Source organism: Pseudopipra pipra, chromosome 1, assembly GCF_036250125.1.
Source record: "Pseudopipra pipra isolate bDixPip1 chromosome 1, bDixPip1.hap1, whole genome shotgun sequence".
NCBI lineage: Eukaryota > Metazoa > Chordata > Aves > Passeriformes > Pipridae > Pseudopipra > Pseudopipra pipra.
Window position 1 is genome coordinate 66,934,341 of NC_087549.1, and position 18,386 is coordinate 66,952,726.

An 18,386-nucleotide genomic window follows, 5' to 3' on the forward strand; every position below is an offset into this window, starting at 1 on the left:
GACCACTGTGAAACTATATAAGAAAAATTAAAATAGGCTGGAAATTGATTTTACAGTGAACAAATAGGTGCTTTTTGGTGTTTTTTTTTTGGGGGGGAGAGTAATTTTGAATTTAAGACTTTTTTTAACTCTTGAATTTTTAATTCTTTTAATTTTAAGGGGGAAGGGGAGTTTCATGTTTTCCATGTAGCATGTTGAGTCAAAGGTGAAGATTAATAATTCTGTACTCAAAATTATTCCAAGTGGAAATGGAATGGGAGTAAGAGGTGGAAGAAAACTCATCGTTAACAGTAACTGTGAACTTACCTGATGGGGGAGGGGGGGCATTTGAAATTCCTTCTGGAGATCTGCTTTCTAGTAGACTTCAATTTCTAGTGCAACTATAACACCACATTCTCATAATTAGCACAGTAATGCTAAGTGTTGAAACCTGTCACCCATTCTGTCTTTTTTCAGTTTAAAAACACAGTTGAAATCCAGTGTATTTTGGAAGACATCTGTCCCTTTTGTGTGACCTGATTAGTTAGTTTAGTTAGAAAAACAAGAGAGGAACATGTCTCCACAACATGGGTGTTGTGGAGAATTTTCTAAGGTGCTTTGCTGATTTGGAGTAGCAACAATTGAGATGCTGATGTTTGTCAGCCTGCACGCAGAAAAGGAGCAAGAGTAAGTCATACCAACCAGAACAGTGCTGCAGCACTGCACGGGCCAGCTGACACTGATAGAAGCACTGCCCAGATTTTTCTTGCAAATTCAGAAGAGTTCATGGAATTGTGAATCATTTGGGACATCAATAAGAACAGGAAGTATACGAGTCTACCATTAAGCCATGCGTGCAAACATCCAGGTTTGATTGGCAAGTAGGGGATTAGCCAAGTATGTGAATCAGATGTGAAACAGATCTAGCGTGGATAAATCTGATTCTGCTGTAGTGTATCATGAGAAATCTTGATCTTCCTTTTAATTTCTGTTTCCCTGTCTGTTCTGAATATTCATCCTTCACCACATTCACTGCACGTCCTCTGTGATGAAAAAGACTTTGTCTTTCCAGCATCCTTTGTCAAGATAGGAGAGGTTTATGTTCCTGTTTACTGGGCTGGCTCTCAGTAGTGCTTCATGCTTTCTTCACTTGAGTCACTCACCTTTGCAAGGCTCACCCCACAGTGTCCAGAGCAGTGCTGAGCCTGCCTGTGACTTCCTGTTCCTTGCATGACCTGGGGCACTTGTGCATGCCTCAGCAAAGCCCAGCTCTGAGTGGCGATGAAACATGAAGCATGCTGAGGACTGAAGATTAGCCACAGCTTAAAATACTACGAACAGTTTGAAGGCTGTAAATTCCTACTTGGCCTACTAAATAAATGTGTGGGCTCTATGGAATTCAGGTTCTTTGTATTCAGAACTTTTCTACTGTTTTAAGTGACATCTCATTCTGAACTTTTCCTTTTGCCTAGTTTGGACTTCTTCCATGTTCTGTATTTATGTTTGAGAAGGCAGCCCTGAAGCCTACATTCCTTTATCTGCATTTTGTTTCTAGATCCTGTAGTTCAATTCTCGCTTGAATTGGGTAAGACTCCAGTGTCAGTAACATTTGGGTTGCTGTGGTGTGTGCTCAGATAGAGTACATCCCTAAACAGCAAGGCTTTGGACAATGTTCTGAACACTGCCAGTCAGTGAAAAATGTTCTTCTCTTTGATTTTAGTGAAAGCTGTGGGATCTTTGAAGGTTGCATGGTATATCTGAGTAATCCCAAAGGCCCTATTTTTCAAGAGCACGTTAATGAAAATGTTGTGATTACTGAATTGGGATATTTTTCCTGTGAGTGGAGCTAGAAGGATGCCATTATAAATACTTTTGACTTTCTGAATTTTTATTTGTCAGGTACCTGTTTGTATTACAGCTCCGGCAAGACATTCTTTCAGGGAAGTAAGTACCTTTTTACTCTTGCAGCTGTAATTTAAAGCATTTAGAATAGTTCTTAGTGATTTAAAATTTTACTTTAATTGTGTGATCTTTTTATTTCGTCATGGTATTAGTGCACAGATTATGAACATGATTTACAGTTCCATGTGCATTTTGTTTTTCTTTGGAATACAGACATAAAGGACTTAGTGTGTATCATGACAATATTATTGACAAATAGAATGGATAAAAATTTTAATGGATTGAGCAGGTGATGGAAGTGTATAAAGAGAGCAAGATTGTCTTGATTTTTATGACTTGAAAATGTGACCTAGGTTTGCCATATTTTTTTAGTATGGTAGGTAAAAGAGAAGAGGAAGAAGTTGAAGTGCGACACTTCCTATTGAGGTCAACTCTGCAAAAATATTTTGTGTGTTTATAGTCTTACCCTGGCCAATAAATGCACATGTGTTCTATTTTTTTTTAATTATAGAAAAAAAAATCTCAAAACCGTATGTTCTGAAATACAGGGTTGAAGCAAAAAATGGTTCTTTAGTCAATTTAATGCTGTCTCTATTAGTTGAAGCTTGTTTTATGGTGAAGTGTATCATGTTTAATGGAAATCAGAAGTACCAACTTAGGAAATAATCATACACAAGTTAAAACTAATTGTAGATGTTTCATATCATTAGTAGTTTGTGGAAGTTAATATTTCCATTTCTTGTATCAGGCTACTTTTTAGCTTTATTGCAAGAGGAATTTACTGACAAGAGACATGATTTTTACAGTTTGGGTTTTTTTGTTTTTAAGACTGAAATGCCCGTATGAAACTGCTGTTGAACTAGCAGCTCTGTGTCTTCAAGGTATGCAATCTTCTGAAAGTGGTTTGTCTTAATATATTAAAAAACTCACCTTCTGGTTTCTTTGTCTTTGTTATCAATGCTTTCTCACTGATAGTGTATAAATGTCCTTCCTTTTCCCAAGGAGAAGAATTTTAGGGAGATTATTTTCTTGACTTGCCTCCATTCATAACTTCTGAACTACATTAGCCAACATCAGCACACTTGCTAAGGGGAAGGAGCCTCTAAGGCATGGCTAGACAAATGTTTGTGGAAACCAAGGGCTGACCAGGAAAGAAGGACCCCAATAGTTCCCCACTGAGGGAGAAGGTGTGATGTGTGCACAGTGTTATCCCTTCAGCCTGAAAAGCTAGCTGGCCCTTCAGCATACACTTTGTGGCAGGTGGGTCCCTGTGAACTTGGGCTTCCTGCTGCCTGGACAGTGCTTGGGAGAGGAAGCTTGCACAGTGTGTAACACAGGAGATGGTTACAGGGCAGGAAACAGGAGGTGGCAGGTACTGGAGAGAATTATATGGAAAGGTAAAAACTAAGATTACTTCTGTGTCAGGAGCAAGGGTTACAAGATTTCATAAAAATTCTAGGACACTGGGTTTCATTAGTTTATTGTAGGAAAATGTATTTTTTTAGTTGTTGCAAACATGTTAATACAAATATTTATTTCTGTTCAGGCAGTTTGTTTTGCAAATAGGAAGGAAACTAGTGTAATGAAGCTCGAATCAAGTTGATTTTTTTCTAAAAGAAAGTGCAGTGAGCTGGACCATTCTGAGCGCATTAGCAGCAACATGAATTGAGATGAAAAATTTTCTTCCTGTTTCTCTGGTGTTTGGGCCATGACATCCATGACATAAGGAGTGTTTAGGCAGAGTCTCTTAGTTTAATATAGCAGTGGGGATAACTCAGTGATTCTAGATGGACTTGACAGGCAAAACTGGGAATTCAGTTCCGAACAGCAACGGGTGTAAATATTAAGGTAGTGAGTTATTTTGCTGCACCGGTCTGGCACAGCTGTGACTGTTATGTGTGCAAAGAACTGCTGCAGGCAAACTCCATTTGTCTTTTTGATATGGAGGAAATATGGAGCCTGTATTTGATTTGTTGCTTCCATTTTCTCAAATGAAAACACTGGTAACCTCACCCCTGGTCTAAGCAAGGAAAATCAGGCAAACAATAATAGGTTGACGCCTCAACAGTTTGGGTAGTCACTTGTGTTTGCTGTGTAAACATATCATGATAGCTGTCCATCATGTTTATGATGTCTCCAGCTAGGTATCAAAACTAATACTCCTTGACACTGTCTGTGGGAAAACGCTTTTCTACTTTTTTGGTGCCTTTTTTTCAGTTTCAGTTTTCGACTATTTTGACATCATCACAATAAGTTTATCCAAAATTATTTCAACTAATTCATTATCTCTGCTGACGTATGCAATAATTAGCATTTTTGGTATAAAGTTTGCTACACTTTATTGACACTGGAAACTTAATCAAGCAGAAGAGTACAAAGGAAGGCCAATTAGTCCCTCCTCAGAAGGTTACATTTACTCTGTAAAATCCAGTCTTGCTTCTTAGTGTGGTTTTCCTAAGAGCAAAGAGAAAGCTGTAAATGGCTATTTAGGCATTAGTACCCTAAGCCCTCTGAAAGAAAAGCCTTTTCATGGGTCAGCTTTCAACTACATACTTTTTTTTTTTTTAATAATTAATTAAGTTGTTCTGTTACAGTAATTCTTTGTTTCAAATAGCAGTTTCCAAGGTTGGTGTTTTGTATGAATCATCTTTCAAACGTAAAGTGTTGGGTTGTTGCTAGTCCTGTGAAAGAAATTCTGTAGCAAATAATGTTGATTTGCAGTATGAGGTAACTTGTGAAGCAGATACATAATCATATGCTTCACTTAGGCATTGTCTGCAGAAAGGTTGTCATCAAACTTGAATTGTCACTGTTGCAGTAAGTTTTTAACTGCCTCATTGCTGCTGAGTAGCTTTAGTGTTTAACCAGAAATACTCCACCACACAAAAAAGAGAAGAGGTATGCCAAAGCATGATACTTTGTCATAAAACCACAGATGAAAAGATGGGTCTTCTGCTGTTCCCTTGTGTTCAAAAATATTAATGTTGCTGAGCCATTCAAGGAATGTAATTCCACCAGAGTAGCGACAGCATCCTCATATAGAGCCCGCGACTACCCCTTCTTCCGCTGCCCTCCTACCCTGTGCGGGGAGCTAGTGAAACTCTGACTTACTCTGAAGATCTACTTGTTAGAGATCAAAAAGATTACATAGTTTGTTCACCTGAAAATGAATAAACAGTGAATGCAGCTATTAAGAAACAAGGGCGATATTTTTCTTTTACCTAATACTGCTGCCTTATCTTTTCTGTGTATCTTTTGTCCTACAAGCTCATGATTCTTCTCTACATGATTCTTCTCTTTACAGCACAGTCAGCCTTCATTCCCCACTTTCTCTCTTAGTTAACTAGTAGAGCAATCTCCCACGTTTTTCCTAGATGATTGTCAACACATCAAACTTCAGTCTTACTTTTTTTTTCTCCTTGAAGTCCTCCTTGCTATTGGGTTTTCTGTGGGTCTCTTTTGTACACTGGAGACTGGACTGCCAGTAATTCTTAGCAATATCTGTGTTAAATAGGCTTCCAGCTTCGATGAAACAGCCATAGAGCTGAGATATCTGTTAAAGAAAAAGTCCTATAAATAAGAATGCTGTAACAGTCATCATAGAAGATGACTGTTTAGAGAAAAAATGTGTGTGAGGCAGTAATTAGAAATGAAGATCAATGAACTCAATTTGTTTAATATCCTGAGGACTGCTAAATGTTTGAGCAAAGCTCAAGTTCTCAAAACTGCCTAGTAGGTGGTATCAGCCAACAGATTGCATTTTGTGTGTAACTTCCTATAGACTACTGGATCCTGCTAGGCATTTTTGAAGTCTGAGTGTGAATTAAATTTTTGCAACTGTTAAGTGTAAAAGTCCCCTAAAGCAATAAAACTGCTTTGTTCAGGGGATTTAGTTTCCATCTGCCTTATTTTAGTTTTTACTTTGGTAGTAATACTAAAATACTGCTACAACTACTACCACCAAAATACCGCTACTATTTGGTAGTAATAGTAGTAAACAGTTAAGAAACACCAACAAAGGTCTGGCTGGGAATCACATCATATGTCAGGTGACATGTGATATTACTGAACAGTGTATTCTCCACTGAGGTTTGCCACACAGCCCCAAGGCAGTGATGCTGCCGCCTCTTTGTATAGCTGAGAGGCTCCATGAACAAAGCATGTCACAGGCACAAGACAGGTTAGTTCAATCACTGAAATGCTCAGCACTTAAATCTCCTGCTGAGCTCAGTGGAGTTGGCAAGTGTTCTTCTCCTAGAAAAGAAAATACCAGGGCCTAAGCATATAGGTAGAAAGCAGCACCTCAATTATGTTAATGTTGCAGCATTTCTTTCCTTAAAAATTACTTAATCTAAATATTACACAACCGCTGTGGTTTAAAAAAAACTGCACAACTTTATCACTGCTTTCACGAGACTAGGTATTCCTTTCATGTTTTGACACGAACAGTAACATGACAAAGCATGCAACAAAATGGGAAGTGTTTTGGAATGAAAAGTATGCAATGAGAGGAAGTAACAGTTTTACCTTGATGATTGTTTTTAATAGAAACTTTATTTCCTTTAAGTGCTTTAAAATCCACAGAAGCAGCTCCAGTTAAGCTGGTTCAGTTATAACATTCTTGAATGTCAGAATTCTGTACTATAACCTTAACACTGCTCCTGCAAATGCATTTATCGACTTCTGCTGTAAAATCTGGTTTGAATTTACTGGGGCTGGGAGTGGGAGAATGGGGTGTTAACTTAAAATGTTGGCACAAGTACATTCTTCTACAACATACTTAAAAACTTACTATCCTTGTCTTTGTAGAAATAATGGAATTAAATGTTTCTGGTCATCCCAAAATCTTTAAATGTTTAACTTCTCGATTGATTTCAGCTGAGCTGGGAGAGTGTGAGCACCCTGAGCACACACCAGAGCTTGTGTCTGAATTCAGGTTTGCACCAAACCAGACTGAAGCGATGGAATTTGACATTTTTCAGAAATGGAAGGAGTGCAGGTAGAGTACCTGTGTGGGAGTGGGGTCTCTAGCAACAGATTTTCTTCTCTTCCAAAGTCAAATCCCTTCAACAGACATGAAATGATGATTATGTTTGTCAGTTGAGAAGTATTGAGCCTTCTCCTTCTCTAGAAATGGCAAGCAGTAATTTAGAGAAGGTTGGAGGGGTGAGTTTCCATTTTTTTATTAGTTTTTCTTTAGATTATTTTGTAATAATTTAAGGAGTTAGATCTTTTTTCTTTTCTTTGTGTTGGAAATAAATCTCCTCTCTCTCTCCTTCTTTATGCAAACATAAAGTTTTGTGTTCAGAGTGGTAGCAAACTCATTTTCTTGTCTTTTGTTAATAAATATGGTGCATTTCAGTGATGCTGTGTTACCTGAACTTTCATCCTTATTGGCAATTTGAGACCTTTTTCTGTTTTCATCCCTCTGATTTATTTTCATTTGGAGGGAAGAGGGTAAAAACATAAGCTAAGCTTGAAATACCATTTAGTGTCATTAAGATTAAGGGCCCAAAGAAGAGTGTTAGGGGAAAGAATTTTAAAGCATTTACAGTGGACAGAAATTTTTTACCATGAAGTATAAATTTTATGCTCATAGGGGAAAGAGCCCGGCGCAGGCTGAATTGTGCTACTTGAACAAAGCTAAATGGCTAGAAATGTATGGTGTAGATATGCATGTAGTTAAGGTAAGATCCATGTGATATTTTATTTTATCAGCATGGGGTCCCCGCCCTGGTGTGGTTTCGTGCCTGAAGGGTGTTCTTGTTATGGTGTGGGTTGCCTGTGGTCCCTCAGAAGTACTTCCCACCTGCGGCGCTCCTCCCGAGGGTGCTTCTCCAGCCATGCCCCCACAGTGTCCCTTTCCACATGCCTTTTCCTATGACCCTCAGTTTCTTCCTGTTGTGTCTCCTTCCCCTGGCAGGTACTGCCTGCTCTTAAACACGGGGGAGCTGAGATGTGGGCTCCCCTGGCTTCAGTGTTGGTGTGGGTCCGTCTCCATGGGCCTCAGAGCCAATTGGGGCAGCACATGGCCTCCTCCCACACAGGGCACCCTACAGCCTCCTGTTGCCGGTTTGCACCCAGTACGGGTGCATATTCTTCTGCTCAGTAATGTTAAAAAAATATGCAAACCCTACTGTTTAGTTTAAGACCTATGGATTTTGTGATACTACTGTATGAGATTTACACTGCTAATGGCATATCGATTATTTATTCTGTACTCGCTTGCAGGGAAGAGATGGTTGCGAATATGCTCTTGGACTGACACCAACAGGCATATTGATCTTTGAAGGAGCCAACAAAATAGGCTTATTTTTTTGGTAATCTGTTTTTGTGTTATATTCCTTTCTGTTAAAATGCTAAAATCTTTCTCCTTTTACATAATGAGACTTGACTGTATTTTGTAATTTAGGTTGAATCTGCAAGGTTTAAAATCTGAAGGTCAAATCTGAAGATAGATTGACCTGGTTAGAAGTACCACTCTCAAATGTGAAATAGTTGTTGAAATAACATTCTTTTAATATTCTTTTAATTTTATTCTTTTTACTTCTTGTGTTTAGGCCTAAAATCACAAAAATGGACTTTAAAAAGAGCAAACTAACACTTGTGGTTGTAGAAGATGATGAACAGGTAACTTTTTTCCTTACTTGGGCCTGATCCAACAAAGTGTGGTGTGTGCTCAGGCTGGTAAGAACACAAGGGAGGCTCAGCACACTGTTGGCCCAGGCTGTATTTCTCCTACCAAAGACAATAACTAATATCATGCATGCCAACTTCCAAAGCTTTTGTTTCTGCATTTAGGGCAGAGAGCAAGAGCACACATTTGTTTTCCGGTTAGACAGTGCCAAAACGTGCAAACATTTGTGGAAGTGTGCAGTGGAGCACCATGCTTTCTTCAGATTGCGAGCCCCAGCAAATAGTAAATCTAGTAGATCCGACTTCATAAGGCTGGGATCACGCTTCAGATTCAGGTATTTAGAGAAGTAACAGCAATATTTATGTTTATAGAAGGAGCAAATACTGCATCCAGCAGAAGGCAGTAGTTTAATTTTTTTATTTCTGTATTTTAAGTGGGCGGACAGAATATCAAGCAACGCATGGGACAAGATTACGCAGAACTAGCACATTTGAAAGAAGGCCCAGCAAGCGATATCCTTCTCGAAGGCATTCAACCTTTAAGAGTAAGTGTTTTTACGTATGTTCACTGCAGCAATCATACGGGTGTCCTGTTAACTCATAGAAATGTCATATTACATTCATGACATCTATACCTCAGTATAAAAAGAAAAAGATGTCAGATTGCGTAAAACATCAGAAGGTACATGGGTCTTTTTTTTTCTGTCCAAAGTTGGAGTCATTTCCATCTTCTGGTTTTAATCTCTACCTGCACTTAATTCTTCCACCCCCATCTAAGGAGGAGGGTACCTGTGGTTTCTTTTGTTGCTCCATTGAGGAGAAAAGTTCCAGCAAACCCAATAAGGGATAGCATGTAATGTTTTCTTAGCAGAACTGCATGTGTCATGGAGAGTGGAACAGTGTCCAAAAGCCTCACTGACTCACTTATCTAGCCAGGCAATTTTAGGGTTATCAAGCAGTCTCATTATGCAGTTGTTGCAGCTTTCCTGACTGTAATCACGTATTATTCACCTATCCAGACTCTGACCTTAACTACCTTGCCCTGGGAGTTATGCTGAGATATGCTAAATTTGAATGGAATGACAAGGAATTGATTTCCCTTGTGGTTTTGTAATTTGTCCTTAGAAACTTAAACTGAGATTTTTGTTCCTTGTAGAAAAACCTAGGAAGGAGCACTTCAAGACAATCCCCTCTAAATTCTTTATTACTTGAGCCTGAAGGTATAGTTGCTGTATGGAGCAGGGTGAGCTGATGTTTCCTTAGAATGTTTTTGCACTCCTTTGCATTCCCAGAATATGAACCACGGTTCCATGAATAATCTTTGTGGTATTATGGGGATGTGTGTTTCTCATGGACAGTGGGGTGAAAAGGGTTATAAGCACGCATGCTTTCTAGAGGCTGTTAACTCCCTCCCTGCTTCCTTCCTTAGTACATGTAAGGAGTTTTTTTAATGGAAGCGCAAATTTTTTAAATTTGTGAAATGCTGTTATGCGATACATGAGAGTCAACTATATCATGTGGGTGATGTCATAAGTGAAAGAATGGATTCTTTTAATTTTATTCTTACAGTAACAGGATCTGTCAGATCTGCAGGTCATACCTTGTGTCTCAGTGCTTCCGTACTCATGTCTGTGAGATAGAAGGAGAAGAGAGAGAGTGTGGCTTATGCTCAATTACATTCTCTGCACATTGCAGCCAGTGAGAACTTCTGTCATACCCAGATGATCTCCTTTCAGAGAGCTCAACAGCATGTTTGTTAAGTTAATGCAAAAATTCCCTCTAGATTATTGTCTTTCCTGCATCTCTTGGCCGTTAAGACCTGTATCTAGCTGCAGCCCACAAGGATTGGACTCTGTTCTAGCTCTGTATTTTGAGACTTCTGCAGTGTCTCATTAACTTTGTCACCCACTTTCTGCATTTAGCAGACACTTGGATTTTCAGCTATATCACTGACAGTTTTTCAGTGCTCTTGAAAATCATGCCGTTTGTCAGGAAAAAGAGGTGATACGTCCCAGTTACTCAGCTGCCTTCTTCGCGGTTCTTTCCAGCCTATCTGAAGCATAAGCCAAGACCTTGTTGCTCAAGATTGCTCAGTGCCTTCCCAGATTCCCAACTGATGGGCTGTTTTGGCTACCTTTTTTCCCTGTAATAAGACACAGACCATTAGCAGCTTTGTGAATACTCTGGGTTCTATAAGATATTGGCAATTTCTACAGGGGATATTTTCTGATTTCCAAGGGACTCAGTGGTACTGACATGGTAGCTTACAGTAAGGTCAGAAAAGTAGTGTTCTGGTCGTGCAGAACATACTCTGCCAAAAGTCCTTTTGTGACATTTGGGAAGTATATGCTTGTCTGCTGTCATCTCTGAAAGGCTTTGACTCTTGCAGGACCAGAGGAAGGTTTGTGTCTGCCTCATACTTCAAGATCTTGCACAGGGCCGCACTTGCAATTCAGACACTTTTATGCAATTATGAGGATTCACTTAAGCCTAGTGTAACACTCCAATCACAAGAGCTGCAAAATGGCTGATATTTCACCTGTCTTAAGGATTTATGTTTCTTTCTTTTTAAGCAAACAATCCTGTGAAAGCAGCGCAACTGTGGTAAGTGACTGCCCAAGTTCTCTTTACCTCTAAGTTGCTGTTGTTGGGCTAAAAAGATTCTGAAGATAATTTCTGCATTAGGATTTGTAGAAACAAATTTTTTGGTGTGGGATGTATTGCTTTGGCATCTCTCGTTATGCAACATCAGGTTCTTCTTGGGGACTGCTTGTGAGACTTTATGTGCTTCTATTATTTAATCTTTTTTCTTTTTTAATTTTTATGTTTGAGATCATACTAAAATGAAACATATTTCCTTTTTTTCACTGCTATTGTGTTAGCTTATCAAGCGTTATTTTTTCCCATTTTTAAAATGTAAAATGAAGAAAAAAATTTCACACCCCTCTTTCACATACTAACTACTGTGGTGTATATCCTGGATAAAATATTAATGTCCTTAAGAATATGAATTCTACTTCACTGTAGTACTTCCCTGAAGAGTAGAACCCTGAACTATAAAAAATTGTGAGATAGATGTACTGTTTACATAAAAGCTAATTTTTTTCTCCCTTAGTGCTAAAAATACTCCTGAAGTCCATAACTATCAGGTAAGAGCATAACAATTGTAGAATAAAATATTGTCATTTTCATATTTAGTGGTAAATATTTTTCCTCTTTTTACTTAGTACATCTGTTCTGCTCCCCTTTCCTTACTCTGGGGTGAGTTTTTCTGAGGTGGTTCAGAAATAAACAGCATCACATTCAGGTTAAGGGGAAAGCAGAGGGACTTCCTCTCTTTCTTCCCCTCTGTTCTTGGATGCTCTGGAAGCTGGTACACTCCATTTGCCACCCTCTTTCCCTTCCCTTTCTGTGAAGGTTAAATCCTTTGGGACTGTGAATATGATGGGCCCCAGGAGACTGCTCTGTGAGCAAGCTTTTGTCTAGAGCGACCTCTCACATTGGGTGATCCGTGACAATTTCGAAGTTGTAATTATCTTCCTCATACAGAGAGGGAGTTCATTGCTGGTCAAATGTTTGTTGGGTTTTGTTTTTTTTATACACTTCAGAGAAAACCTTGCCTGGTTTTCATCTGTGATACTGGCAGTCAGTGGTACTGAGAAAGAAAGCTGTGCTCTCTTCCAAGCTGTGTATGTGCATGAGAACTTAGTCTTAACACATTTTATTAAAACCCTCACTAGTGATTTTGTTTCATTGTTTCTCCTTGAGATCTTATGGATATGAGAGGGAAATGCCATCACGAAAGATAGGTGACCTTCTAAAGTCTGCTATTATAACAGTAACCTTTCTTACTGTCCACCTCTGATTAAAGTTGGCATTTTTTTTATATGCTTTCTATGAGAAGCAGTAGATGTGCCAGGTGGTCTGTCAAAAAGTAAAGCAATCTTCTTTGCATTTTTCCATGAGTGTGTCCCAATAAGCAAGCTCATCACCAAGAGGCTTTATGTATGTGCTTAATGACATGGGAGAAGGTCTGAAAGCGTAGGGTTTCTAGGGCTCACTGGGAGCATGTTCCTCATGGCTCCAGGGAAAGAAAAAGTTAAAGTTAATAGGGAGTTTTTATATTATTTCATTAACCAGGTTCAATGTTTTCACTTGCAGCCACAATATCATCCTAATATACATCCTGCTCAGCCACACTGGCATCCACACACGCCTGTGAATGTAAGGTAAGCAATCCTCACTTTGCAAAAGAGATGATTACTTCTTTCTTTATCTTAATCAGTATGGAGCTTTGGTGGCCATGAAAAGCACATGAAAAGCAAACAAGTTAGAAGTATGGGATTTAGAGACAGTATTAAATAACTTCTGTTTACATTTTGCTATGGAATATACTAATCTCCTTTTTTTTCTGTTTGGTTTTTAATTCAGAATTTGAAGTACAACTTCAGTGATTTTCTGTAGGGAGTATATTAGATAGGAAGGTGCTCAGTAGCTTCAGTAAAACTAATTGCAAATTGATCAGTATTTATTTGTATTTAATTTCCTGAGACAAAGAAGAAACTCATTTTAGTGTAAAGTTAAGTTATAAGTAAACAGATTCTTGCAGTGCAGCACTGTTACCATGTTTTGCAGAAATGTATACGGGAAAATAACAAGTACATGGAACAATTTATCAAGCACTTTACAGATAATTAGTGAAATTATAACATTGGGGTTTTGAGAACTGTTTCACAAAAATATTCCTGCATGTGCTATTGTGTTATCCTCCTTTCATGATACTTTATCTTGTAGCTAGTAATGAAAGATATTGAGTGAAAAGAAATTTTGGAAGAAATTCAGTTCAGTTAAAACCATCTTGATGGAATGCACAGTGGAGGCACGCACCTGCCAGTGGACATGTGTCTATGCATGTACACATGATAAAAATCAGCTGCTATTTTATCCTAATAGAAAGTAACACTTCTAGGTGACTCAGTTTTTTAGACAAATAATTACTGTCTTCACTGAAAAATACCAATACCCTAATCTTCATTCCTACTCATCTAAAATTTGTATTCTTACACCACAATAGGTAGACTTTGTTTTTAGTGTGGGAAGGCTCTGGTGATGAGGCTGAGCTTAAAATGAATGAAAAGACAATTTGGCCCAAGTTTGAGAATGCAGGAAAAACGCAAGTATGTTATTAGAAATACTTACTAGGCAGAGAAGCAGACATAGGCATTGTTATCTCAAAATTCCTAGCACATAGGAAGTGGGTAATTAACTTTGCCAATATTTCAGATTCAGAAGTCTTCCTGATTTTAGGGTTTACTTGTCCATTTTATTATGCATGATTTAAAATGTACAATTTCACATTACAGAAGGGTCGTTTGCCAAGAGTTTAACGATTTTATAAATCATTTGAGGTTTTGCTGAAATTTTTCTGAAGATGTCATCACTTACGATACTAGTCTGTGACATTTTAACGCCAAATAGTTCACCCTGGAGCAGAGTGATATTGAAATAACACAATAATGTATTGTGTGTAGAGAGCCTTCCCCTTCAGCCCCTCCACTGCCTAGACAAAGACTAAGGTCAGTAAAATATGAACAATGGCTTTTTTTTACAGCAAGACTTGTAAAGCTAAAAAAAACCCAAACAAAAACAAACAAAAGAAAATATATTTAAAAGCTCAGTCATGCAAGCTCAGTAAAAAAGGTGTTCAGAATTTTTGTCCCTGTCAGGTAGAAGCATTTAAATATGTAGTTAAAGTGGAAGTTTCAACTTACTCTAACTTGGAGTTGATGTGAAAAATTGGACATTTAACATCTTGGATAGTTTGATTTGGAAAAGATTAATCCATTCCACCATGAACTTGAGATCAAACTACAGATGTATAAAATTCTTTCTGCTGGGCATGAAAGTCTAGAATGGGCAGGAGCTGAAATGAAACCACCTATGCAATATGTGTTATATATGGGGGTTTTGTTGGATAATTTGTGAAATAGTATGTGGAATTGTCTCAATCTTCTTAGTGAAATTCTTTCAGTGAAATTATTTGTTTGCAGTTAGCTTAATGTTTAGCTTTCTGAAAAAATTAATTCCAATTAACAGTTGTCATTATATATCTTAAGATTATCTCCAAAAAATGTCAAGTCTAAACCTTGCCTGTGTTTCTGCTACTATAAAAAATTACAAGAACCGTAGAATGGTTTGAGTTGGAAGGGACCTTAAAGATCATCTAGTTCAAACCCCCTGTCATGGCAGGGACACCTTTCACTAGACCAGGTGGCCCAAAGCCCCACCAGACCTGGCCATGAATACTTCCAGGGACGAGGCATCCACAACTTCTCTGGGCAACCTGTTTCAGTGCCTCACCACTCTTACAGAAAAGAATTTCTTCTGTATGTATATTTGCAACATCATTTTTGTGGTAGGGGAATCTTAAATATCGTGGTTTTCTACATAGTGTTCAAAATTTCCATTTGTTTATTTATTCCCCACTCTCCAGCAATGATTCAGGAGACACTGTAGGAGAGGTTGAAGTTAGTATCTCAAAACACCAGTAAGTAATGAATAAATAAGGAAAAAAATATTTTCCTTGTAGTCCTTTTGCAAGTTTCAGTACACAGTTTGAGAGAAATACCTGTACTAACTGTAGACTGGAGGTGTTCATCTTAAGAAAATGGGCATGTGTAACTTACAGGCTGCTTCAGTGTAATAAACTGCACCAGTGCCAAAGGAATGGCGATAACTACAGAACAGCGATTTTCATTCATAATGGGATTGCCTCTCAACTTTTTGGGCTTTAGGGTATACTTTCATGAACTCCACTTTTGCATGATATGTTTTACTTTACTTGATTTTTGTACTTATTTAGTTTTCCCATAGCCTCTTCTTCCCTCCCTGCCATCCCTCTGGGATTCAGGAGCATTGATGTACTATGCTTGTCTGTAACATTGAAAACAGAGAGGGTTTTAAATGACTGAGCTCTGATTGAAAGCCTTTTGAAATCAGCTAAAAGATTCCCATTTGCTTCAGTGGGTTCTACATTGGACCTATAGGTCTCTTACCATTTCCTTCCCTTACTGATGCTGCCAGTCATTCCATGTGCATGCTTAGCACTTGCTGGATGAGCTCATGTTACTGTGTAGCACTCTTAAGTTTACTTCCATTTCTCACTAACCAATAACTGTGCAAATGGTACAGGCCACCCTATCATGATGACAGGCCATATTGGAAACCCCCCACAAGTGGAGAGGACAGCAATTTACGGTATATCCAGGAACAGAACCAGAAGAATTTAGGAGTCCAAAGCATGGTGTACCAAGATAAACTCATGACGACCCTCTGAAAAACAACCATCTTCATTTCACCTGCCATCTTAGATGATCATTGCATTCCATGGTCCTTGTCTGTCTGCACTACGTTTAAAGTGTACTGTGCATAAAGTGTGTGTCTTTGTATGTACATCCATCCTTGTTTAGTGTTCATGGACATTCTTGGGAAAAGTGTTTTCCATATCTTTGTTTAAAAAAAAAAAAAAAAAAAGAAAAAATCTTGAAAAACCTTTTGTGAATTCTGGTAAGAATTTTCAGTACCCTGAGACCAGAAATATTTCTGGGGATTTACATTCTACCCTGTTTTCCAAATCTGTGACCCTCTGCCTGATGTTGAAGATCAGCCATTTGTGCCTTAGTTATTTTTATTATCTTATTTCTTTTGAGTCAAATTAATAGGTGAAGTTTGAAAACCTTGATTTTAGTTGACATGCAAATAGGAATTTGGAGGGAGATAAAAAACCAGAATTCACACTGGCAATCAAAATGGCTTGAGGGCCACCAACAAAGGGAGCCTCCTGAGGTAATTATAGGTTCAGATGTCATTTCCTTTTAATTTTTGTGTTCTGCAAAAAAAAATAGAGGTACTTGCCTAATTTTGAAAACAAGTATAGGGAAAGAACACTGTAATAAATTTCATGGGGTGTGTGTATTTCTTTTTTTTGACTTACTGATTACATTGATAGCATTCCCCAAAACCATACCTGCTGCTATAAAGGCAAGACTGTTAAAAATGAATCCTTGCTAAAAGGGTGCTGCTGGTGTCTTATTTTTAATATGATTATGGAAGTGAACTATACAATCACATAAAACTACCTACTGAGAACTTTTTTCTGAGTAGATTCAAAACACATAATTGGTACATTACAAGATGAGGATGATGCAGTGAAATAGCTATATTTTTTTAAAGTTAAATGTTTGCAAAGGTGAATGTACATTTTACAAACCTAGGACTTTGAATAGGATTGGCTGGTATTTTGATCACTTGCTGATTTTTTTTTGTTTTGTTTAAACTGGAAATCACAGTGCCATCTTCACTCGTGCATTCGTTTTAATTAGGCCTTATATATATATGTGGTCTCTGAAGTTGTTGGAATGAATGAATCTTCATTTGGGATGTTTTTAAAATGAAGTAGTTTTTAACTTGATTTTGATAAATACACATTTATAAATGGCTATAACCATGAATTTTTTCAGAGCAAATTTGATAGTTTATAAGTTTTTGTGAAATATTTGTTTACAAATGCTACTTTTAATATTTGTTTTGATCTGTCCTGTATGTGCTAAGTACAAATAAAAAATGTCAATCTTGTTGTTCTGATTATGCTGCATTATTTATTTTTTAAAGATTTTGGGGGAAGGTGGATAAATATGATATAACTTATGCTTGTACCTGTTTTGCCCTGTATTCACTAGTGCTGTGGTGGATCAATGTTTTCAGTCTGTGGAGGAGGGGAAAACAATAAAGCAATTGTACACTGAGATGTGAAAATGCCAGAGTAAGCCTAAGGTGTGTGATCACAGAGGCTGACTTTGTTTTCCCCAGATTAGTCTTCCTCTATTTCAGCAGCATTTTGTTTGAGGAAGGAAGAAAGAGAAACTTTGTTGGAACCACTGGAACAAAAGTCTAGTGTAGCTGATGCTCTGAAAGCACTCTGGAGGAGAGTTTTTCAAATACTCACATTAAAGTGGAGCGTTGGTGCTTCATGATTTGTACACCTATATTCATAATACAGTATTATTCTTGTCGTATAACTTCATCATCTTCTGTGTGGTTTGTTGTCAGTGTTCCTCCTCATCATGTGTTGTTATCTGTGGTTTTTGGTTTGTTGTTGAAGGTGCACTGAACAAGGGATCTATTCCCTGACAAATTGCAAGGAAAGACAGTGCGAGGCCTAACCAGTCCTCAAGTGTTAAAATGCCTTATGCAGGATGTCTGCACATTGGTGAAGGACAGCCTGTGGGATTTGTGTGTTCTGCGTTTTGTGCGTGTTGCCTCAAGGGAAGCACTTGTCATTCTGCTTCTCTGGAGAAGGAGCTCTCACGGTCTGCAATCCCCTTTCACTTTTTTGTCCCACATCCTCCATGCTGTCTGCAGAAATCTGTACCAGCCAAATTGCTGAGCAACCAACTAGGTAAGAAGAGATCAATTTCTCTGTCCTTCCTTGCTCTAGTCTTAGTTGGCTTCTTGTAGCTAATGGGCTAGGATGTGGTTGGGAAGAGGGAGTGTATCTGCCTGTTTCTTCTCTAACCTCAGCATTGCTCTGCCCTGTGCAGCTTATGTCACCTGAACAGAGGTGGATATGGATGGTATTTGTCTGAACAGGGTAGTATAAAAGACTTGCTTTAAATTTTAATGCACATTGTTGTTTTTTTTTCCTAAAATCAGCACACTCGTAAGTCAAAAATTGTTTTGAACAAGTAATGTAGGCTTTGTGATGCTTGTATTACAATTTTGTATTTGAAGCAACACAAAACACTGCAGCTGGAAAGCAGATTAAATGTGGAGAGGGGAGAGAGAAGAAAAGTGGACAGTGTTTGGTTAAG

General features: G+C 38.2%; 1 protein-coding gene across 5 annotated transcripts in view; it reads left to right on the forward strand.

Moving 5' to 3' along the window:
* EPB41L4B (erythrocyte membrane protein band 4.1 like 4B) overlaps positions 1-18,386 on the forward strand; it is a 172,557-nt gene that overhangs the window by 68,938 nt on the left and 85,233 nt on the right. For 4 of the 5 annotated variants that reach the window (XR_010431668.1, XM_064660011.1, XM_064659999.1 and 1 more), the window contains exons 5-15: positions 1,879-1,923; positions 2,710-2,762; positions 6,760-6,880; positions 7,481-7,568; positions 8,113-8,201; positions 8,442-8,511; positions 8,683-8,852; positions 8,953-9,062; positions 11,091-11,121; positions 11,633-11,666; positions 12,679-12,746. Coding sequence is in view for 4 of the 5 variants with exons in the window: in XM_064660011.1 (XP_064516081.1) it covers positions 1,879-1,923; positions 2,710-2,762; positions 6,760-6,880; positions 7,481-7,568; positions 8,113-8,201; positions 8,442-8,511; positions 8,683-8,852; positions 8,953-9,062; positions 11,091-11,121; positions 11,633-11,666; positions 12,679-12,746 (879 nt within the window). In the remaining variant the exon portion in view is untranslated. Of the gene's footprint in view, positions 1-1,878; positions 1,924-2,709; positions 2,763-6,759; positions 6,881-7,480; positions 7,569-8,112; positions 8,202-8,441; positions 8,512-8,682; positions 8,853-8,952; positions 9,063-11,090; positions 11,122-11,632; positions 11,667-12,678; positions 12,747-15,708; positions 17,161-18,386 lie in introns of those variants that run through there. The other variant, XM_064660028.1, reaches the window with a different exon arrangement.